The sequence below is a fragment of the Sander lucioperca genome, chromosome 11 (genome assembly GCF_008315115.2).
Source record: "Sander lucioperca isolate FBNREF2018 chromosome 11, SLUC_FBN_1.2, whole genome shotgun sequence".
NCBI lineage: Eukaryota > Metazoa > Chordata > Actinopteri > Perciformes > Percidae > Sander > Sander lucioperca.
The window spans coordinates 30,803,496-30,828,689 of record NC_050183.1 but is presented as its reverse complement, the minus strand read 5'-3'; the positions used below and the strand labels follow the sequence as shown (position 1 = coordinate 30,828,689).

Sequence of the window (25,194 nt, the reverse complement as noted above, 5' to 3'; positions counted from 1 at the left end):
ATTGACTAGCCTGTCAATGGCAAAACGAGCACTTTTGTGAAGATAAATACAAGCTGGACAATTGCCCTATTAACTTACATTGTAGCTTGTTTCATCCTTGCAGACTGCAGCGATCTTGCTTAATACTGATCAATGTCAAAGATTGTTGTTCCCATCAGTCACTTAGACACAAAAACATAGTTACCCTTAGGTTGGTCTGAATTTTGCGCCTTTCTTAATACTTTGATTGATCTGACCAAGCTCTGTTTGTCTATCTAGATTTCTTGACAGTTGCAACAATATTGGGAACTGGAATCTTAGGTGAGTACTTTTAACTTTTTACTCAAGATACAGAAATCACAAAAGTTAACTGACAGTCCAAAAACCTCAATATCACACACACACACACACACACACACACACACACACACACACACTAGTAGAAACTTTGGTGGATTTGGGGAATACATTTCCTGTTTGTATTTCTTGCACAACAAAAACTACACATTACGTCTGCGGAAACCAGACCAATTATGATTCCAGGAAAACATACCTGTAGAGCAGTAACAATTTTACTGTACAATGCATTGTCTCAGAAATAATTGTGATTAACAATATAATTGTTTCTTTCAGTCAAATATTTAAAATATATTATTTATGTATTACTTATTTAAACAAATTCAACTGAACATGAATTCCAGCATACATATGTTGGTTATGTCCCTGTTATGTGACCCAGATAATGTAATAACACAAATACACAGCCTATGAAGTAAACAACGCCTCTTTATTATCATCAAACATGTTTTCTAACTGTATTCCCCCTTTGTCATTTGTGTTGCTATGAACCTGTATAGGGTCAAGTGCCAACAACTTACAATTGAAATAATATAAAAAAATATATATAGTCTGACCAATAATCACTTATATAATAAAAATGTGACATATCTAAACAAAATCAACAATTACCAATCATACGCCTTAAAGCTTTAGTGCGTAACTTTTTGATATTAGTAAACGTCCGTTACATTCAAGCCATTGCCAAATTAGTTGCTACAAAGCGAATTAAGACTATCAGCTCCACACAACTCTCTCTGTATTTCTCAGTATGACTATGTTCAGATGATTGTGGCGTCCGGTGACTTTACTGCTCAGAAACTCAAGTAAAGATAATTACCTCTTCTGAAGAGTCCATCATGTTCGTTTAATCCTCCATGTCCTCCTTGGCTACTAGCAACTGCGTGGAGGAGGGGGCACTGTGCAATCACGTAAGGCTTGTATCATGTGGGAGTGCAGACATTATTGTCATTACTTAGAATTCCTCATGGGGGCAGCAAAAACTACGCACTATAGCTTTAAGACCTTAGCTAATGTAAGCAATTAATTGCGGTTAAACAAAGAAACCACGATTATGTAAATAAATTGACAATTAGACAATTATGTATAAATTGTTACAGGCCTACATACCTGACGACTAGTTTGAATAAGGGAATACATTTGATGAAATAAAAAAATCCTTTTTATTTTATAATCCTTTTTTATTTTATTTTTTTGGTTTTTGGTAAATTCTGGTTGTTTGTGTTTTATTTTTGTGGTTTTAATTTTTTTTGTTTTCTTTTGCAACATTGTTGATTGTTCGAGATAAATAATAAAATTAAATGACAAATAAGATTGAAAACAAATACTTGATGAGGTAGGTCCTGTCTCTTTTGTCCTATTCCCTAAACAGTTAGGAATAGGACAAAATAACTGTCCTGAAAATATACTGTTGAGTAGAATTAACATAATTGGTATTATAAGGTAATTGCAGTGAAATGTGTGTATAGGCATGTTTGACTCAACTAATATGATGGTGAAAACCTTGGTGAGCTAGGCCTATATTTATTCTTTCTACAAGACCACCTTTTTATAATATCAGTTAATGTTGAACATAATTAAGGCTCTGTCCATCTCTTGGTTTTCATTGCCAGAGCAAATTTAGCTGTGGTTTATGAAGTGTAGTTAACACCACAGGTTTTTTTGTAGAGGTGGAAATTACATGGGACATTACATTTAACTACTTTGTTTTGAGCAGGGTCTTCATGTAGTTCCACAAAGGTGGAGCCCTGCCAAGTTAATACTTGTTGAATCACTTAAATCTCATATTGAAATCAGCCCATATCCATAAAATGTTATGGTACGTTTAATCCAGAGTGGACAGGAGTGCTGTGAGAGAGAAAAACGAGTAGAGACAGTGATAGACAGGCAGGTAAATACGCTGAGAAAAAGTCAGACATGCCTTCAAATCTTCTTAGGTTGGAATCAAATTCACAAACAGCTCCACCTCATTTAAATTTCTAGGTCTTCCAGTAACGATAGCCCATGCTGGACTGGTGCCTTTCCTTGTCTCCTTTCTCATTGGCTTCTTTGTCCAGGTAAGTAATTCATAGCCTCAATGGACTCGTATTTTCTAAAAAGACTGGCATGGTCTATGGGAATGTAAGATACTGTTAACTAGTCACCTTGATTTTACTATTGATACATTTGTTGTGCTTTTATTTATTTTTTTTTTTTTTTAAATGTTTTGTAAGGTGCCCTTGGGTGTCTTGAAAGGAGCTGACAAGTAACATATATAATTATTATTACTGTGAAATAAGCACAAATTAGTCTCAACTGTCTCCAAAATGAGATCCTTAGAAATTATCATATGGATTTACAGATGCAGCTATTATAACAAAGATTACCCATTCACTTCTAGTTAGTAAGACTATTGGAGCTTGCCCTAATGCCTTTAAATAGAGCTGGGCGATATGGAAAAATCAAATATTACGATATTTTTAACCAAATACATCTATGTCGATATTGCGGCGATAGTGTAGGGTTGACTATTGGTGCTTTCACAAAATATTACCACAATGAGAGTTTTGATAAATAAGCAACATAATGTGGATACAATGACTAAGTGGTTAAAGGTAAAAATAAAACAGCTAGTAAGTCTGGTAAGTTCAGAAAATTACATCGCTTTACTGTAATGCAGCCTCTAAAACCAGGAAAAGACAACACCAATCATGCTGCAGTTGCTCTACATCGAATGCAAAACTTAAATGCGTTATGGGTAGAGATGGTCCGATACCATTTTTTACCTTCCCGATACCGATTCCGATACCTGAACTTGAGTATTGGCTGATACCGAGTACCGATCCAATACCAGTTTGTTAACAGATCAATCAATCAATCAATCAAATTTTATGTAAGTGTAAAATCAACATTAAAAATGGTCTCAGTGCACTTTACAAACAAAGGAACACAGAAATAACAGACAACAACAAAACAATTGAACAGCATTAAAGCAGCAATAATAAACAATACAAAACCAGCAACACGAGAGAATAAGTGAAAAAGGTTTGTGAAGGAAGCAGAAAGGATGGTGTGTTATGGTTGGCTGTAGTATAAAAAGTAGAGGTGGGTTTTCAATCTAGATGTAAAAATGACTACTATGTGAGCTTCTTTAACATGTAGTGGGAGGCCATTCCACAGATGAGGGGCACGGTAGTAGAATGCTCTATAACCATCTGATTTTGTTTTTACTAGGGGAATGACCAGGAGACCAGCGTCAAGGGAGCGGAGAGTGCGTGCCGGTGTATATGGTGTACAGGGTTTCCCGCAGAAAATGTGTTAGTTAAGGTGGTAGGTTGGGGTTTGCCGTCAGACCGGTGTTAGGGTTGCCCAAAAATGTAATCTAATAATTATTATGGACGCTATCTGTAGTGAAGATAATGGGTAGAAGCTCAGTCTAGGTGCTAGTTCTGGTTTTATCACCAGGTTCACTCAGGTGTGCCGGCCAGAACTAGCCTGGTTGACACCAGACCCTTCTCAGTTGTAACTGAGTGTGGGTGGGCCTGGGAAAGGTTCATTTCCAAAGGGGCGTCACCAACGGACACCGCTCAAATGCCTCTGGGCGCATTGGATAGTCCAACCAATCAGACCAACGATCCGGGTGACGCTGCGCTTCGTTAGCCGTCATGTTGAATGTAAACAAAAAGCCGATCGCCGTCGTTGCGCTATCGTCGTTGCGTAAAGCCCGCCTCACCGGTTGTGATTGGTGTAAAGCCCGCCTCAGCGGTTGTGATTGGTGCCTCGATTTTGGGGACATTGGAAATGGGTTTGAATGGGCTCTTCGCCAGACTGACTTGCAGAGCAAATCTCAAATTTGCCGGAAGTTCGTCAGGGTTTACCCAGGCTAGGCCAGAACACCACTTAAGGCCAAATATTCCACAGTATGAAATGAAGAGCTGATAGATGATCCTTATTCTGTGTATTTCTTCCTCTTTCTTGTGTGTGTGTGTGTGTGTGTGTGTGTGTGTGTGTGTGTGTGAGTTTGAGTGTGGTTTCTATAAAGAGAGAAACAAAATACAAATAAATAAAGGAAACATATGTATACACTCATTCCTCCTTAAGCAGTAATATACATTACAATTACATGTAATATAAACAATAGTCAGAATATAGCTATATCTCTTAAACCCCAATAATGTAAGCAGAGAAAAAAGGATTCAAACACTTATTATATGGGATTCTCAGAGATTTTCTCCCATCCGTTAAGTTAACGCTAACGAAGACAACACTTCCTGTTATCTAATGATATGCTTTAAAGCTTCCAACTAACTAAACGGCTGGATGCTTTTATTGTGAAAACCCCGGACCGGATGCTATGTTCCGTTCGAGCTAGCAACGCCTCGATAGAGAAACTTCGATAGCGGTACAGATAACGATATTTAACACCACTTCTTATTTTATCCAACCACATTGTACTCAACGATCCAACAACAAGTAGTAAAAGTATAAACATGTTTAAACACAAAGTTACATATTTTGACCCGACCTACTGAGTCGGGTGAGCCGAAGGCGATAAACTAGCATACGAACGTGGATATAATTAGCACAATGGTCGCGTAGCGTGGCGACCCCTTAAACTCCTAACTCTCATCCACATTAAATAGCGGAAATAACAGCTGGTTTTAACAAAGAAATACAATATCATGAGTAAATGCAGCAGATATACTTACTCTTCTCATTTACGCACACTCTGAAGAAAGGTGCCGCTCACAACCACAATACAACTGACCAACTAACTCTATCATACTGCTGATTAACTGTGTGACAGCTATATTATATAAACCAGCACGCACTTTGGCTACTCCTGTTACCACCACTGAATAAACGGGAGTAAACGTGAAACATAAAACACAATATGGTCAACTGTACTAAATAACAGCAACACTAGGGGAGCGGAGCAACTGTGGGTTGACTCTCCACTGTTCTCATGGGCTTTATAAGTCCTAACGTGAAAAAGCTTAACGTGGTTTGGTTGTACCTAAACAACGATCAGTGATCACCAAATTTCTCTCTCATATGCTCCTCATAACCACTGAAAACTGTCAAAAAATCTAACCCAAAGTCCAATTATTATGAACGTTATCTAACATTAAGCGTTTCTGCTTCATTAGATTTAGATCATTCACTTTTTATTTTTATTTTATTTTTTTGACGACGTAGTTTAGGCGGTAGGCGTGTTTTGCTTAGGCGGCCGCCTAAGCTGCAAAGTGCTGCGGGAAACCCTGGTGTAATAAGCTTAGATAAATAAGGTGGTGCGAGTCCATGCTGGGCCTTATATGTTAAAAGAAGAACCTTAAAATCAGCTGTGCAGTGAAGCCAGTGAAGAGAGGACAGAGATATTTGATCATATTTTCTAGTTTTTGTCAGTATTCTGGCTGCTGTGACACAATTTGGAAGACCAGAAAAACACATTGCAACACTGACATTGCAGTAATCAAGTTGGGAAGACACAAATGCATGGATTACAGTTTCAGCATCACAAAATGATAAGATGGGTCGAATGTTTGCAATGTTTCTGAGATGGAAAAATGCTGTTAGTAATAGCCGTGACGTGAGACTGGAATGTCAGGCGAGGATCAAAAATCACAGCGAGGTTTTTGATGCTCGAGCTTTATAGTCCAATATTAATACACAGATTATTAAACAAGTGATCATGTTTGGCTGGTTGTACTACTAATAGCTTTGTTTTTATCAGCATTCAACAGCAGAAAGTTCATACCCATCCATCTTTTTATGTCTGATATACATGCCTCTAAATGGAAAGGTTGTTTGGCTGTACAGGTACATATAGCTGGGTATCATCAGCAAAAATACATATACTTTTTTATTAGGTTTTAACAGCTGTATCCTACTATCCCTGTATGGATGTGATGTGATTTATATCATTGTTGTAAGGCCTGGCTTGGGTTAAACTCTTTGTGAAACATGAACAAACACAAACAATGAACGCCGCAGAACTTTTTTTTTTTTTATTATCCAGTTTGACAGTGAGTCATAACGAAAAAAAAGAACATAAATAAACTACTTTGAAGTAGATCTTCTTCTGGGCTAAATTACATGGTATCGGATCGGTGCATAAACTCCAGTACTTGCCAATACCGATGCCAGCATTTAAGACAGTATCTGAGGCTTTTCTAATACTGGTATCTTTAATTATGGGAAACGCCTGGCTGTCACCTAAACTAAGAGCTGATTGGATAGGATGTTGAAGCAACAATGTTGTCTTTAATTTTTCATTTAATTGTAGAGATACAGATACTGATTTTATTAGTCAGTGTTACGGGCGGCTAAGCTAACCGTGCTCGTTAAACAACAAAACACTGCTGCTTGTTGGCCTCGGTATCCTCTGGCAGCCGACAGCGAACAGCGAACAGCTTCCTCGTGAGCTGCTCCAGTCATCTCTCTCCGGTCATGGCCAGCCCCAGCGTTTCCTCGTTGAGTTCGTTCAGGTTGTTTTAAATAGGTGTATTTACGAAAAACTGGTTGTGTAAAAACAAGAAAGCAAAGCCTTTGTTTGTTTGAACAGTCGTTCTCCCAGTGTGTTTCTTCAGCATGTTTGTGGTGTAGCATTGGTCAACCCGTTCCCACTTCCAACTCGTAAAATAGTCAGTGGCTCTCAGATACCGACGCAAAAATCACCCTGTAGCGTATGTATGGAACACACCGGGGAGAGCAGCAGCTTGACCGCGGAGCTGTAAGATGACGTATTAAGAGTGACAACGGTAGCGAGTAATATGAAAGACCAAAAATCCACACAAGGAGGTTGGTTGGGGTGGTGAATGGATAAACAACACAGGACTTTCACCCAGGAGACCAGGGTTCGTGACCTGTCTTGTCCCATGTGTCCCACGATCTTTTCCTAAACCTAAAGGCCGTTTTATACTTCTGCGTCGAATCGACGGCATACCCCCGCAGACCCCTCTGCGTCTACACCGGACCCTACGCCGTGCACCTCTCGAAAAATGTAACTACACGTCGCAGTGACGCATGTCGCAGCGACACACGTCGCTCGGCCGTGGCTAGGTAGTGTTGCATTTCCCCCGACTCGTTTCCTGGTTCTCCTTCTCCATAAACAACATGAAATCAAGGAGAGGGTTAACTTTTCTTGCTAAAGATTTCCCACCGTGGTCAGAAAGCACAGGGACGACACTTTGTTTCTCTCACTATGACTCTAGAGTTGGTACTCACTCCAAAGCTAAACGCCGTCACTCTCTCACTTCTCCCTCGCTCTATCACCCACTAACCACACACACACACACACATGCCGGCTCGACGCACACACCAGCGCACAAGTATAAACATCAGGCCCCTTACGTAGGCTACGGCGAAAGCTCTGCGTGGAGCCTCCGCAGAACCATAAAACAGGCTTAACTGTCACAAGCTGCATGTCAAGTTAAACGTACTCCCGACCCAGAGTGTCAAGTGACGCCAAGAGTCCCAATCAAGCACGTCTAAATATGACGCCAGAGGTATAGACGCAAGTCCCGAGAGCGTCAAATAGTGACGCCAATGGTCCCGACCCAGAGCATCAAATAGTGGCGCTAATAGCTCCGACCCAGAGCGTCAAAAAGCGATGCCAAGAGTCCTGAACAGGCGCGTCTAAATATGACGCTAAAGGAGACTTTTTGCGTCAATAACAAACGCCAAAGGCACCTGACCAAGCGTCGCTTTGTTCCTCCACCTTCTCAAAAGATCTCCATCCAGGTTGTGTTACGAGGAAGTGGCAGCTTGATGATAAGTAACGGTGCTGCAAAGGGTCAAAATAGTAGCCTGTTAGGCACGACGCAAAGCCGAGTGAAGTGTAAAATAAATGAATAAATGCCGGCATGCGATTAATGCGATTAAAAAAAATTAATTAATTAAAAATTGTGGACCTTGTGTCGCAGGTGGCATTGAGCTACATGAGCTTCGCCCTTGACCCAATAGCAACAGCTCTTAGAGTGCGAAGCCTATACAAAATAGAACGATAGTTAAGTATTGTAACTCCAGATTCTATGAGTATAGGCATAGCCTTCTAAGATTCAGGCCACCTGCTTCACCAATGTTGGCTGAAGAAAAATGCTGATGGGAGCAGATCTATGGTCGCGCAACTGTGATATACAGTAACTGCGGACGTAATAGAGGCCCGTGCAGGGCACAAGGGCGCGAAAGAAATCTTCACGTCTGCGCATGCGCAAAGGGATAAACCCAATAGCAACAGCTCTTAGAGGGCTATGCCTATACTCATAGAATCTGGAGTTACAATACGTAACTATTGTTCTACAATATGAACATTACTTACTTTTTTAGTAAGTAATGTTGTCATGTCATGAAGCAACACAAAACCTTTTGGTAACTCGTGAGATGTGAGGATTCTTAAAATAACATCTGTACAGTCTTAATATCTGATAGGATCAATAATGAGCACTAGTGATGTGTGAGTCATGAGTGAATCGTTTGAAGCGAACAACTGTTTCTACTGACTCCAGAGTCACAAGTCCTCATCTCCACTGACTTGTTCACTGACCCGCCCCATTGGCTCAGCGTCGTTAAATTAAAGGACAATTCCGGCGCAAAATGAACCTATAGGGGTTAATAACACATGGGTACCTAGTCGACCGTTCTCTGGGACATGTTTTCATGCTAATCGAATGTGACATGGTTCGACTGGTCATGACTGTTTTCCCAAGATGGCGCCTGCCTGTATACGTGAACGGTACTGTCTTTATAAACTATCTTTTTAATAAACTGTCTGTACACTTACAAAGTTCTCAATGCTTCGGTTTACATGTAGGGACCCTCATTATGCTACAGTGGAAGTGTGGTGCTATTTTGAGCCTTGTTAGTGGTATAAAATAGCGATTTCCTTTTACTCTACCAGTGCCCTGACTACTAGCGACTCGGTACCCATGTGTTATTAACCCCTAGATTCATTTTGCGCCGGAATTGTCCTTTAAAATGTACGGGGCGAGGAGTTTTCTATCTGGACATTATTGTGATTGGGTCTATAGTATTTTAAAAGGCTTCAATGTCATACACAGGAATAAAACAACAATTATTGGAGACTGAGTACCAGCTGAAGATTGATCTGAAAACATTTTATTGAATAGGGATGGGCTCAAATGGGATGTGAGTGTTTCTATGACTTGTAATTAATTAACTTATACACAAAACAATTTACAACTTTCTGTATAAACTGCAAAGACTGCTGGAAATTCTGTTTTGACTGCAGCTTTTTGTCATTGCACCCCGCTTCCGATAACCGCTCTCATCCACTTTTCACATTTCTTCTCGAATGGGCCTAATTTTTTCCTGTTAAGACTTGAAAGCCAGCCTACATAAATGAATAGAATGAATAGAGAAGGCAATAGCATGAACTGACTACATCCATTTAAAAAACAAAACATAATAATATATATTTTCTATCCTATGCAGGCCTTGCTTATCTACTTGTTTGTGGAACTCCTTCAGAAATGTCAGGTGGTGCAGCTAGAATCTCTTAAGGTAAGCAGCTGAAGAAACCTGTTCCTGCATTGGACTTTTTAGACTCCATTGGTAACACTGAGAGCAGGCTTTGGCACAAAAGTGACAAAAGTGCATCTAAAAAGATGATATAGGGCAGTAAGCTCTTGAAAATCAGACCAGAAAATTTAATGCCAGTTCTTTAACTGATGTGTCATTCTCAATTTCTTTTGACTGAATAGAATGGGTGTCTGTATGATGTACTGCTAAACTTCAGAAAAATATATCGTTTTCAGATGTTTTGACTTGTCATAACAGGAAAGGCACAGTTCAAACATATTTAGTTAACAATGGCTCATTTAAATTAAGTCCCAGTAAGCCATGACAGTGAGTAACAGTGTTGGGCAAGTTACTTTTAAAAAGTAATTACAGTTACTAGTTACTTCTTTCAAAAAGTAACTAAATTAGTTACTCAGTTACAAATTATAAAAGTAACTAGTTACTTCAGAAAGTAACTATTGCGTTACTTTCAAGTACATTTTTAAATGCTCAAATGTGACCCCACCTCCACCCCTCTTTAACAGAACTTATTTATGATAAATCTGAATATTATAATGAAATGCACACTTAATACAATACATTATTAACAGAAACAATGTACACACATCTAAACTATTTTAATCTTTGCTGTGGGACAAAGTGAGAGTAGCCTCCAATCAAATGCCATGTATGTAGATATTATGTTTATATAGTGGATCGATACAAATAACACAATAGATGTTTTGGAACTTTTGATATTTATTGCCCCTCAACAGGCCACAACTGGGCAAAATTATTAGGGTTTTGGCCAATCTGACATGCTTGGTCGGAGGGCGGGCAGTCGGACGTGGTAACCCTGAAATGGCACGGCGAACAGCCTCTCAAAATCTGACCAAAATCTTTTAAACTGACCTTTGTCGATCTGAAACGAAGACAGATTCAGCAACTGTATGGCCTATTTCTCGCTTAAAATGTTTTCAGAAACACGTTTCGGTGAACTATCTTCGTAAAATATGAGATCGTATTCTGAATGAGCAGCCATTAATGCCCGTTTGTAACATCTGGGAGCAGCCAGACGCGTTCGTCCAATCACCTGCAACTATGCGTGCTTTCGAACACCCGCCCAATTCTACCTCTGATTGGCTTACCATGAAATTTTACTCAACCTCAGCCAATCGTCAGCATTTATGCGCTTGTCTCGTGCACTGCCCACTAACCAAGGAAGAACAGTAAAAAAAGTCTTTGCCTCTCGGCTCACAGATCTAGTTGGTCTGATGAAAAAAACAGCTTCAATTATAGTAGCACGCCGCATTTTTTGGCAGTAACGGTAACAGCGTTATTAAGATGGGAAGAGTAATTAGATTAGATTACTCGTTACTGAAAAAAGTAACGCCGTTAGTAACGCCGTTATTTATAACGCCGTTAGTCTCATCACTGGTGAGTAAGCATGAACAAAACTGGAACCCTGGAATGCAGTCATTTTCAGTGTTATCAATTACACTTGTGCTTTTCCTGCTATGACATGCCAAAATGTCTGCTGTGAAAAAGGTCTTTTTCAATAGGATACAATGTACCATACATGCTAACGACAGCTAACTTCTTCCTTATGATTCTTTAATTTAGCTAATATTATGTCTCGTTAATATTAGTAATACATGTTGACAGACAACAAGGAGAACATTCTTTAATTTCAACAAATGTTGATCTTAGACAGGTGTCGCAGAGTGTATTGTGATGGATCAGGTGGGCGTTGAGGATCCAGCCCCCACAGAGGATGAGGATGAGGATGATGATGAAAATGCACAAGCAGGTAAGAAACCTTTTTGTTAAGTGTTAGAATGATATCTTCTTAGTCTACTTTTACATTCATCAGGGCGTTATTGACTCCTGTCACTCTGCATTTACAGTCCAACCCATCTGAAAATGCGATTAACTGTGTAGAATCACACTGTTATTAGTCGGTAGTTGTTAACATGTGTCATATGCCCTTAATATATTTTAAGTGATTCAGCTTTTAAAAGATAGACATTTCACAGTGAGAGATGATTTACGCTTGTGTTAGAAAATCTAAAGAAGTGATTATACTGTAGAAATTAGAGCTCTCAATTTCCCTCTGTAATACCATTTGAATTTCATTCTGTATCTTTAATAATAAAATTATATTTGAATATTAACTGCTCAAATTGAGCCTATTATTAATATTTACTACTCTACTCAACGCTTATGCATTGTCAATGCCATTATAAGCATGTGGTGTTATACGTTCGGTTGTAACGACGATAGTTACGTATTGTAACTCCAGATTCTATGAGTATAGGCGTAGCCTTAGAGGGCGAAGCCTATACGAAATAGAACTAACGGTGCTCGTTTAGCACACTGACAGCATGTACAGCAAGCACAGCCAAAACGATATGTCATAAACAAAGTAACGTTTGTGTTAGCCACCATGCTAACAGCATAGATTACTTTGCCAAACGGTTTATTAGCACACTTTTTCTTGCAGATTGTCACGTTAATGAGAATACAGCATTTTGACTCAGTGGATGAACATTTTTATTTCATGTTAAAACAGTATTTCTCATCCTTCATTTGATTCAAAAGCATTTTATTTTAACATGCGGGTAGGCCAAGGCGAAAAGGGCAAGAATCACTAACCTTAGCCAACACATTTATTAAAAAAATAACCATTTGAATTGTAATGTCAGCATTCGATTATTATTGATTTATTTTATATTCAAATCATATGGTATTAGAAATTAATTAAACTTATCAGTGTTTCAACACTATAAGGTAAATAAAGTACAAATAGTCTATATCGACGACGTTTCACTACTGCCCAAGACAATTGTGATTAAAAATTGTGAATAAACCAGAGGATGTTTTCTCCCATCCCGGAATGTTGTGTGGACTAGCCAGACCCTGCTCCGCAGCACTGTGGAGGAAGGTCTGGCAATGCGAGACTACAGTGCAAATGACCACACTATTTCAACACACAGTATTGAACTGCATCATATTGCACCATAACCTGCTGCATCAGGACAGGGCTGATTTGATTTATAGCGATCTGTTAACTAGATGTTTCGGATTTTAAAATACCACCTTCTAAAAGTTAAAGCTATAGTGCATAGTTTTTGTTTCCCCCATGAGGAATTCTAAGTAATGACAACAAAACTATCAGTGCATCTACATGTTACAAGCCTTCCGTGATCGCGCACAGCCCCCCCACGTAGTTGCTAGTAGCCAAGGAGGACATGAGGATTAAAAAAACATGATGAACTCTTCAGAAGAAAATTGCCGGACGACACCATTTTCAGAACATAGCCATAATGAGAAATACAGAGAGAGTTGTGTGGAGCGGATCGTCTTAATCAGCTTCGTATCAACTCATCTGGCAATGGCTTGAATGTAACAGACCTTTATTAATATAAAACAGTTACGCACTAAAGCTTTAAAGGTTTGTGTGTATGTTGTTTTTGCCTAGGTGGTGTTGCATTTGTGGTAATACAAGTCAATAAGTACAACTAAGTACTATTTTGTTGTTTTTATACACCAAAAGCTTTTGGACGGAAAAATTATATCCTAGCATTGTCAATATCTATGGCGCATTAGACTTTATTGTGTGTGAATGTGTGGTTGGGTTCGATTGCTCTTCTGTCCAGTGGCTCTTTGTCTCCTGTTGCATTTCATAGTCACCAAAGGTGCACATTTATCATATGTGTGTGTTTGTGTGTGTGTGCGTACACCACTGTAGCTACTGCTTGCCCTTGGTTTGGATGAGCAACCAGCATGACAAAGCCATCTTTCAAATACTGAATAACAAAATGTGTTTTTCCCTGAATGTGAGAAGGTCTGCTGAAGAAGAATAGCCAACTAATATTTTGTATTTCAAAGGTTTAATCTCCCCTGCACACTTAACTATTTTTATCATTACCATTACAGGCATCATGTGGCCAAACACTAACAGGTGTATTTACACTTTTAGACCCTCAGGGATATCAGACAATATGCAGAAAATCTTTCAGCCATGATTATTGGTGGATTAGTGATGAGCCTTATTTCAAGCTGATCCTGTTATTCACTGATAAAGTGTCAAAGGATCTCATTACACTGCTGAATGGACACATATAACTGTTTATTTTCACAGGTGTATGTGTTGAAAGAAACACATTGCACATATCAACAATGCTGACAATTGCTAACATTCCTTTACCATGCTACCTGGAATAAAAAAAAACTGCAGATATGTCACTTGAGGATTAAGACAATCACACAATGAACCCTTAAATCTTTGACTGACCTCTCCAAGTACTTTATGCGTGTCCATAGGGTGTAAATGCAAACTCTGGAAATGAAAAGGAAAAGCGAAATAACAGACTGTCCAAGTACTTAAGCAGGATGTGTATGTCACCTACTGCATCTTTGAAGCATATTCACACATAAAAGCACAAAGAGCAACTGGAAAGAAAGTGGGCTTTACTCATTAAATTACTCACAGACTTTGACAGGATAATTGGCTGGTGTTTGAAATCATTTTTTCAAGTTTCTATTTGGCTCTAGCGTAGCCTACAGGTAAATCAAACGATTAATGCTGAAAGCTCCACAAAGGGTTTAAACCACAATTTAAGAAATGATTTATAGGTATATGGCCTCTAAGGTTGTCACAATCTCTGAATTTTAAACTTTGATACAGTATTAGTATAAAATGCTGAGTGGTATTCATCAGATGAATGGCGCCTCTCTCCCTCCGCGCCTCCAATGCCCCGGAGCTCCGCCAGCAAAAAGTCCGCCAGATGGTGGACACTGGCGGCATGTAGCAAGGGCGGGTGCCATTCATCTGTGTGTACTGCCTGCGCCGGGCAGAGACACACAGAGACGGGATCGGGCATACCTCAAACTTATAGTGTGAGCGGTAACCAAGTGAAATTGGAGCGGGACGGAGCTGGAGATAGGGCGGCGCTCCAACTTTTTAAAAATCCGCTCTGCGCTCCATCCAAAATCTTCCCTTCCGATCACATGCTCTGCAAGGCACACAAAATAGAATTATTTTTTATTAACAACCTGCACATTGTGCTGGTACAGTAAAAGTCACTAAACACATACAAACACATTTGTAACTAGAAGGGCACTCGGAGAGTGCAGACCTTCTCCATGCCAATAGTCCAGTCTTCTGGGATATGCAACCACTATATATGTCTGGATAGATTTCTGAAACTCAGAATCAGAAGAGGATTTGTTGCCAAGTAAGTAACACTTACAAGAAATTTGCCTCTGTGGTTGGTGCATACTTAAATATATTGAACAATAATACGAAATAAACAAATACAGAAACAAATATGTACAATATAACTGTTAGATTATATTACTATCAACTATATGTAAACTATTAAAATTCTGTTGAAATATGGTTGTGCTTAGCTGAAGCCTCATCATCTCAGCTGTGCATTTATTATGTACTAGTGATTGGAAATATTTCACGTACTTAACATACATTTGTGAAAACCAGGAAACACTACTATCATGCACATATGTACAAATATCAAATGCTTAGACTGAAATAACATGATGAACGCAACAGATTTAGTGTACAGGAATACCAAGCACAGCACATAATATGACCTCCATATCACAGCAAGGAGTTAAATACTCACATACATCCACAGGTTACCGTCATTGTGATTCCTAACTATTTATCAGAAAAACCAGCAGTCATCACTATTAAAGTTGTGTTGCATAACGCACGATTTGAGGGTGATGCTGTGTAACGCCAATACTATAATTATAGCGTGATAATCAATCACAAGAAAACAAAATAACTCACCATCTAAACGTTGCTGCTGAGTGTCTGTCTGCGCATCCCATGGTCGCAGCTGCAAAGGTTAGCATAACAGAAACATGTATACAGCGCATTCAGAATATGCATCTCAATCAGGGTTTTTACCGTAGTTTGCCAACATTTTCGTCCTCTTAACGTAATTAACGTAATGTGAATCACAGCTGAGCTGACAACGGTTTACTACTCAGTCACCAGTGAGAGGAGCTGCACTGTGAAAATATACTGATTTGGTCTGTGACTATCTTGATTCAGTGTAGTCATTTCACTGTGAAAATACCTTGGTAAATATATCTGAGTTTTGGGGAGCTTGACTCTGGATGCATTTAAATGAATTTTAAATATGGCTGTATATGTTTTGATTGATTGATTGATTGATCCCTGATGTTGATGACTTGTGAAGAATGTTGATGAATGTTTTTAATTATTATTTCATGATTCTGAAATGTGTTCTTTGTTTTTCATTTTAAGTTGTTGTGTTTTGTTTTTGTGTCTGCAACATTGTTAATTATCGCAATTAACAACATTAATTGCGCTGGCTGTCTTGGCCAAGACACTCTTGAAAAGGAAAAAAAAATTAAGATTATTTGTTGGGCATTTTTAGGCCTTTATTTGTATAGGACAGCTGAAGATGTGAAAAGGGTGAGAGAGGGGGGAATGACATAGAGCAAAGGGCCGCAGGTCGCTTTGTCAAGGAGAAAAACTCTATATATGGGCGCGCGCTCTACCAGGTGAGCTACCCAGGCACTCTTGAAAAGGACATTTTTAATCTCAATTACACTATCTCCTGGTCAAACAAATACAAAAATTAAGATTTGTTCACTCATATACTGAAGACCTATTTTAAAGGGAAGTATTGTCAAACTACACTTCATTTATCTAACAGCTATTTAGTTACTAGTTACTTTGTAGATTAAGATTTACATACAAAACAAATGGATGGATTTTGGATTAAATTCCTCAGCAATATAGAAGGAAATTGAAGTTTGCAATGTCTCAACCAGCTACAACATTGAATGACTCTTATACATTAATGCATCGGTAAAACATAATCCAATATGTAACAATATCATTTTTACAAGTACAATTTGTAATGCAGTAAAAGATCTAAATATTTCTTCCACCACTGCTTTTACATACATTATAGATTGATAATTGTGTCCGCTAGTATAAACAACCCATCATTATATAATCAAATGAGACAAAAACACCTCTTACCCATAAAAGCTGCATGTGTATGCTGAGCAGTTGCTGGTGTAGAGGACTGGCACCTTCTTTATTTAAACTCACGCACCAGCACAGATGGCAATGATGGTGTGTTCAATTGTATGTGTGTCAATGCCGTACTCTTATATTATGGACTTCTGCATTGCCATTAATTTAACATGCTTGTTTTGACTATCATGTTTAATAATGTACACTCTACCAGGACCACTCACATCAAAGTTATTGCATCATAAACAGGCGGTTTATTTATGATTGGCTGTATGGTTCTGGCTGCCCCGCCTGTCCATGCTGTCCACTGCAAAATAGCCTCGGGAAGGAACTTGTTTTGGTGGAACATGTACGTTCAAAACTTTTAGAAAACTCAGATTGGGCAGATAGTCTTGTTAACTGTCTGGATTTACCCTGCAGAGATTTAAGAAGCAGTTAACCATAGTCCTCATAAATCAACCAGCGTTTAGAATGCCAACACAAAGAAAGAGGAAGGTGACGGACATCCGCCCGAAAATTACCGACATCCGGCAGAATTTCTGGCCCCTGAACAATCTCTAAAATGAATCAACATCGATATAGACTAATAAACCCCCAGACCTTGTTGCAACAGCTATAACGTTGTTCAAGTTCAGATAATTCACACCTGAGCAGTTTGGTCAGCTTTAACCAAACCCTGGAGCGTTTGGTTGGATAACCTGGATCTTTTGGAGCAACCGCGAGACATTTGTTTACAAAGTGTGGGGTGTTTGAACGCAAACCGTACCATTGGAAAAATGCAACAATGTTGCAACTTCATCCCCAGAATCGCACACATCTACCAAACTATAGGTGTAAAATATTATAAATATTTTATTTTGTTATATATACTATGTAAGTAAGTTGTAAATTGTATTCTACACTTGTACATAAATGTACATTCTTCTAATTCCTTTAAGTATATATTTTTTCTGTAGTTGTTCTGGCATTTGGATCTTAAGTTATCTCATTTTATTGTATCTTATTTATTATTTCTAGTATATTTCTTGTATTTTATGTATGTGTGTGAGTGAGTATGTGTGTATGTCCCTGTAAATTGCTGCTGTAACAGAGTAATTTCCCAATCCCTCCATCCCTCCATCCATCCATCCATCCATCCATCCATCCATCCATCCATCCATCCATCCATCCATCCATCCATCCATCCATCCATCCATCCATCCATCCATCCATCCATCCATCCATCCATCCATCCATCCATCGGTGTGGCAGTAGCTCAGTCCTTAGGTAGTTTGGTTGGGAACTGGAGGGTTGCTGGTTCAAGACCCCAGTATGGAATGTGGACTGTAGCTAGAGAGGTGCCAGTTCATCTCCTGGGCCCTGCCAAGGTGCTCTTGAGCAAGGCAACTGCTTGGGGTTCCTGTCCAGCACTTGGGGTGCCTGTCCAGCACTTGCAGGCCCCTCACTCTGACATCTCTCCATTTTGTGCATGTATGGGACCTGAGCATGTGTGTGTATTTCAGGCCTGTGTTAGTGTGTTCTGAAAAAATTGTAATTTCCCCATTGGGAATTAATAAAAAGTATAAATGATTATCTATCTATCTATCTATCTATCTATCTATCTATCTATCTATCGTAAACCGCCTTAAGGAAGCTTTAATATTATTTAAAAGAGCGAGAGGAATTTGCAGTAAGTTGGAGTTCAGTATATTGACAGCCTTGTCCATCTGTCTGTCTGTGTCTCTCAGATACAGGTTTACTACAGTCGGATGCAGTAGCTCTGCACAACCAAGCAGAGAGCCTGCAGCCCAACCTTCACCTGCTTGGCTATCTCTTCCTCTCCCGGCCCATGAGCTACGCCTTCAACTGCATCCTCCTCTTCCAGTTGTAAGTTACCATGGTAATGAAGGAGCCCATCATTTTTGCAGGATCTCAGCATTGCAACATTTACAAATGCTACAATAAATAACACTCAGTGTAGGAGAGTATGTGGGTGGTAGTGTTTTTGAACTAAAATTGGACATTACCTTTCTAAGGGTCTTAAATGTCATGTGTGACATATGGTATGTTGTTATTACATGTGTATACATTTGTATAGATGTTTATACATTTGTATAGATTTTTCTTTAATTAAAAACAAAAAATTTTTGGATTTATGACCCCTTTTCCTATTTTCACTACATGAGTGAGATCCTCCCGCCCCGTTTTACAGTTTTTTGTAACTAAGTAACTTTTACTTAAAGTACATTTTAAATGAACTACTTATTCATTTTACTTGAGTAATTTTTCAGATAGATCATTTCACTTGCACTTGCATACAATATTTCATCAAAGTATTCGTACTTTTACTTGAGTACAATATTTTAGTACTTTTTCCACCTCTGCCTATAGGTAAGAGATAAGACAGCCATCCACAGATACAGTATATCTAAGGATTCACTGTGCCACATGTATGTGAAATATTAAAAGATGATTTATAAAATGATGCTGACAATTATTAGTAATAATAATACTACTAGCTTAGTTTTCTATGCACTAAAAAGGTATGTATAAAGGCTTTAGGCCGCCCCACATGTTAGTGTAGGACCAGTTTAATATGGAACTTAATGTTATACAATATTAGTAGTAGGGGTCCCTGCTCTGTCTCTATTTAAGTTAAGGGGTCCTTGGTTTTAAAAAACGTTAAAGAACCCCTGGTTTAAAGTAAAAAGCTGTCATTAGACTTTTTTCCAGCTGCAGCACGCAGGTGTTTTCCCACTGTTCACTACCTGCCTGGTACCAAACAGTAGACAAAGTTAGCGACTAGCTGGTAAGAGAGTGAATACTGGATTTGCATTCATCAAGTGTCCAGAAACATGATGCCAAATATATGCTAATGTTGCTTTGTGTGTGCTGTGAAAATATGCACCTGTTTAATACATTCGTCATATTGGCTTTATAGATGATACGTTATTGTTGCATTTACAGCTTGTTGCACTGCCTCCAAGCTACCATGACAAAACTAAATTTACATACACATCAATAGCATACACAGTTCAAAAACAGAAAAAAACAACAAAGACAAATGGTAGACACCCACACTCTGTGCTTATAAAGTTTTCGATTACAAGAAAGTCATGACTGCCACCTATCTTTTTGCCTTTGCATGTTTTTCCCTTTAATATGTCTTACAGTGGGACTAATTAATGAACTAAGACATAATTATAAGGTGCCATCTAACTAAGAGATACTTTCTTTTATTTATAGGATACAAAGTCTAATTTACTAGACTACTAATTTATGACTTACTGTCGAATATATATTTATGACATAAAGTCTTATATTAGAATATTTTCTCGAATTTTTTACACAAGTCATAAACACAATCATTACAAAAGATGGATATATTCTTCCATGACTTGATTTTCGACAGCATGTGGAAAAACATACCACAGATTTTTCTGTGTACTAAGATCAGTACAGACTGAAGCTAAAATACTGTCACCTGACGTCCATCACATTGTCTCAATTATAACCAACATCCTAGCATGCAGTGGTGTAATGTAACTAAGTACATTTACTGAAGTACTGTACTTAAGTACAAATGTTGAGGTACTTGTACTTTACTTGAGTCTTTTCTTTTCATGCCACTTTCTACTTCTACTCCGCTTGAGCAATCATTAGACCATTAAACACACAACTGTTTGGATCCTTTCCAGTTTCTAAAATGTGACTGCATTGACTACTTTTACTTTTAGTACTTTATTTACATTTTCCTGACGATACTTACATACTTTTACTTAAAGGACAAATCCGACGCAAAATGAACCTAGGGGTTAATAACACATGTGTACTGAGTCGACCGTTCTCTCGGATTTGTTTTCATGCTATGCGAATGTGACCAGTTTTAGCGCAAACCGCTAATTAGCTTATAATGCTAGTTGTCGGGGCACGGGTAAAGTAACGACGGACGTAGGGTGACCAGACGTCCCGGTTTGACCGGGACAGTCCTGATTTTCAGTTGCGTGTCCCGAGTCCCGACAAAAGCCTGTCGGGACGCTAAAATGTCCCGGTTTACACCAACCACTATAAAATTGTCCCAGTTGTCAGCGATTACATAGCCGGCGTGGTCTTATTACAGCCCGAGCATTAACTAAACCCATGTAGAAAGACTAATAAAGCATCCAGCGGATGATTTTAACAATGTGTGTGTGTGTGTGTGTGTGTGTGTGTGTGTGTGTGTGTGTGTCAGTCAATCGTAGCGCTCTGCATAATCTGTGCAGCCAGCGCAATGTCTTTGTAAACATTGTTGCAATGCCTCTTCTTATCTGTTGCTTTTTAAGTGCGGTGAAGTTGGCTGGACGTTTTATATTCAGTTGATATTCAATTTTAACTTCCCCTTCCCGATCGACAAGGCAATTCAGGTCAATGACGTGTTCAGGGTCAAAGAAAGTTGACATTATTACAGAGTATCAAGAGAAAACAACTACAATTATTATCGTTAGAGATTTGTATCCGACATAAAGCTTCATAGCACTTCATCGTCTGTTCTGTCGCTAGGTTCTGTGTAAGGGACCCACGACAAATTACCGTTTTGGTAGATCAGCAATGACAGTAGGGATGCAAAACGTTGGCTATTTCTTGAAAAAATATTTTTTTTAAAGTTTTCATGATGATTGCATTACTTCCTAATATTATTTCTGGAAAATATGAAATAAAAATCTCATTCTCTCATTCTGATTGCTGTAGTAGGCTACTTCCCAATCACTCACTGCTACTTACTACAGGTCACGGTTTCCTGAAAAGACAATTTATATGGATGCAGGACTCAATTTTCTTTGAACAATATTCACCAAAATTCAGTGAAATTAGTTAGAATTTAGAGCTTAGCCCATAGCTTCACCCACTCAAAGCAGATAGTATGCGTGAAATAAAAACAGGACATGTAATTTCACTGTGTGTAGTGTTAACAAACCGTGTGTAGTGATTAAAAAAAAAACAGACCGGGCAACAGCAGCCGGGACGTCGAGAATCCACGCGCGAGAGGTGATGGATAGTTCCAGTAACTTTGTCATGTATTCACTTTGTTGAAACAAGAGAAGAAAGCCTCACTGATGTGAAGAACAGATCAGAGATACATATATAAATGCTCTCTGCCTGCCATATGCCAAAGCTCCAGTAAGTCCACTCACCCTGTCTCTGCCCGGGCATGCCCCAGCTGCCCGCACATTTGTTGACAAACTCCCACAAACAACGACGCATGCGGCGGTGAAATGGCGTGTTATCCCTTTAAATGTGAATAAACGACAGTTACACTCACCGCCAGCAAATGCTCTTTCCGTTGTGATTGGTGGTATCTTGACAACTCGCCGTTACCTTGTTTCCTACAGACTGTGTTGATGCGACATTTTTTTGTTGTTGAAAACTTAGTTAAGGCGGCAGGCGGCTGTTGTTAAGGCGGCCGCCTAAACTGCAAAGTGCTGTGGGAAACCCTGCTCACGCCACACAGCCAGTGTGCAGCCGGCCTCAGAGTCAGACTGTTGGAGAGAAACTTGCCAAGTCACTTCACTTTCAGTGTTCAACTACTCTCAACTGAGTCAGGCTGCACAGACATAGTATAAAGTATAAAAACTGTCCTTGAGGTTCAGACGTAATATCTTTGGCTTCTGCTGCACAGTCTTGAGATATTGAGAGTTACAAGCCTGAGCCAAATGCTTATAAAATATGATCTGCTTTGCTGCAGAATCTGCAGCCCACCAACCTTTTAAGATGACCATCCTGTTTTCAGTCACTGTTTTCATTATGTAAGGACACACAATGCAATTACTGCTGACACAAACATACTGTACATTGTTGTTAATTACAAACATACTGTAGTTTAAAGGAACACACCATATACCCTGCTATAAAAGCAAACACTGTTTGATTTTCCACATGGAGAACGCCATTATGTCTGTGTCACTCAGTAAAAGTGATGGTCTGTAAAGGTCATTATACAGGCTGATGATTGCTTGATTTTTATTTCAAGTAAGCATCCGATTGATTTTTTTTTTGTTTTACTTGAGAAAAACACGGATGCATCACCCACAAACATGACTTTAACTAGGATTAGGACCAGCTGTGGCTACTGGGACAGTCACCATGTTAAATGCAACACACTAGATCTGCACAGTTAATCACATTTTTATCGAAATCACAATATGGACTTGTGCAATATCCAAATCGCAGGGGGGCGCAATATTTGTTAAAGGCAAAATATGTGTGAAACCATTCTGAATGAAGTATCGTGGTGCTGCTGAGAGACGTCCCAGCCTACAAATCCTATACTACAGACTAAAGAAAAATCTTTGTTTGGTACAGATCCCCCCCAAAAATCCCACTTTAAAATCTTTTTATTTTTCAATGAAAATGAGAATAATGACACCAAAAATATCATTCCCTCCAATATCATGAATCATATCGCAATATCAGTCAAAATAATCACAATTACATATTTTCCTCATATCGTGCAGCCCTACAACCAGTGTTGGAAGAAGTATTCAAGTCCTTTAAAGTACTTGTACCACACTGTCAAAATACTCTATTACAAGTATGTAACTGTCATCAGGAAAATGTTTTTAAAGTAGTAAAAATAAAATTACTCAATGCAGAAAAATCCTCACATTTTAGAAAATGGAAACAATCCAAACTGTTGTGTGTTTAATGGTCTAATCGTTTCAGCTGGACTTGTAGGCCTGTGTATTGTTGGGTAGTTTAATTTTTAATAAAACATCGTATTTTATAAACTATGTATGTAACTAGTAACTAGTAACTAAAGCTGTCAGATGAATGAAGTGGAGTAAAAAGTACAATATTTCTCTCTGAAATGTAGCGGAGTAGAAGTAGAAAGTGGCATGAAAAGACTCAACTAAAGTACAAGTACCTCAAATGTGTACTTAAGTACAGTACTTGAGTAAGTATACTTAGTTGCATTACACCACTGCCTACAACACAGTAATTATTTATTTTTACAATGGTGTAGCATAGTCGGTATAGACGTGTGTTGTTTGTTATGCTTGCAGCATCGACAGGATTCTGTGTCGATGTGTGCGTGTATGTCTGTGTGTCCTTTTGGGCACAGAGGAAGGGGACTGGGCTTTTAGCTTTGCTGGTGGAAGGTCTTGTTATCAGTGTGAGAGCAGCTCTGTAACACCTGGCCAATCAATAGTTCCCTCATTGTGTTCAAGGAGGCTTAGTGGTCGATCAATGCCAAGGCTCGACCGTCCACACACACACACACACACACGCACGCACACACACACACACACACACACGCACACCACACAAAACATGACCTGCAGCTTTTACCCTTGCCGACCCTTGGTCTTTATGTGCTTTCCTACACGGTGGAGCTGTTGTACAACAGAAAATTCAGTGAATGCACATAATTCAAAGAGACCATGCATTTTCGATAAGTCAAGAGATACCAAAACCAGCTGTTTGTTGACCATAAATGTAATAATGAATGCTTAATGTAATGCTTTAAAGGTCCCATTTTGTAAAAAGTGAGATTTCCATGTTGTTTCTTATTATAAAGCAGGTCGAGGTGCTATATAAATACTGTGAACGTATCAAAACGCTCAATCCACAGAGATGCACACAGCCCGTATTCAGAAACTGTGTCTTTAAAGGAGACCTATTGTTAAATTCAATTCTCAAGACACCTTACAGATAGATTAGGTCTAGACTACACTATAATTTACAAAGACCCAACAATTCCAGTATTAACCCCCAAGAGCAAGCATTTAGTGTGACAGTGGTGAGGAAAAACTTCTTTTTAGACACAAACCTCCAGTGGTGAGGAAAACTTCCTTTTAGGGAAAAACCTTGGACAGACTCTTGTTTGTCTGACGGTGCTGGTTGGGGGTACGATGAACAGTGGCAATTATAGTCACAATAAAGATAATGGAGCTGTGACTAGAAATAGTAGTTGTAGGAGTCCATAGCATAGCAGGGCACTGCAGGGCGTAGCAGGGTGTAGCAGGGCGCCGAGCAGGACCACGGCGACAGCTGCAACCATGATTTAGGTGCCACCGTATTCCAAGGAAAACTGTGAGGCGAGAAAAAACATAAGGACTCTGGGGAATAAGCTCCCCAGAGCTAAGTTAGTAACAAGCATTTTTTGGGCATGGATGCACACAAATGGAAAGAGAGAGGAGAGAGGAGCTCAGTGTGTCAAAGGAAGTCCCCCGGCAGTCTAAAACTATAACAGCATAATTAAGAGCTGGTGCAAGGCAAACCGAAGGGTTGGTAGATGAATCTGACGACTATGAAGAGAAGCAGAGCAGATTATGTTATTTATGTTATTATGCTTTTCG

The 25,194-nt window shown here is 39.0% G+C and overlaps 1 protein-coding gene across 3 annotated transcripts in view; it reads left to right on the top strand.

Annotated features, from left to right (window-relative positions):
- The window catches only part of si:ch211-51h4.2, a 91,970-nt gene that overhangs the window by 5,053 nt on the left and 61,723 nt on the right, over positions 1 to 25,194 (top strand). For 2 of the 3 annotated variants that reach the window (XM_036007681.1, XM_031311979.2), the window contains exons 2-6: positions 259 to 300; positions 2,320 to 2,393; positions 9,769 to 9,837; positions 11,545 to 11,644; positions 18,607 to 18,745. In XM_036007681.1, the coding sequence (XP_035863574.1) occupies positions 259 to 300; positions 2,320 to 2,393; positions 9,769 to 9,837; positions 11,545 to 11,644; positions 18,607 to 18,745 (424 nt within the window). The remainder of the gene's footprint in view (positions 1 to 258; positions 301 to 2,319; positions 2,394 to 9,768; positions 9,838 to 11,544; positions 11,645 to 18,606; positions 18,746 to 25,194) is intronic. The other variant, XM_036007680.1, reaches the window with a different exon arrangement.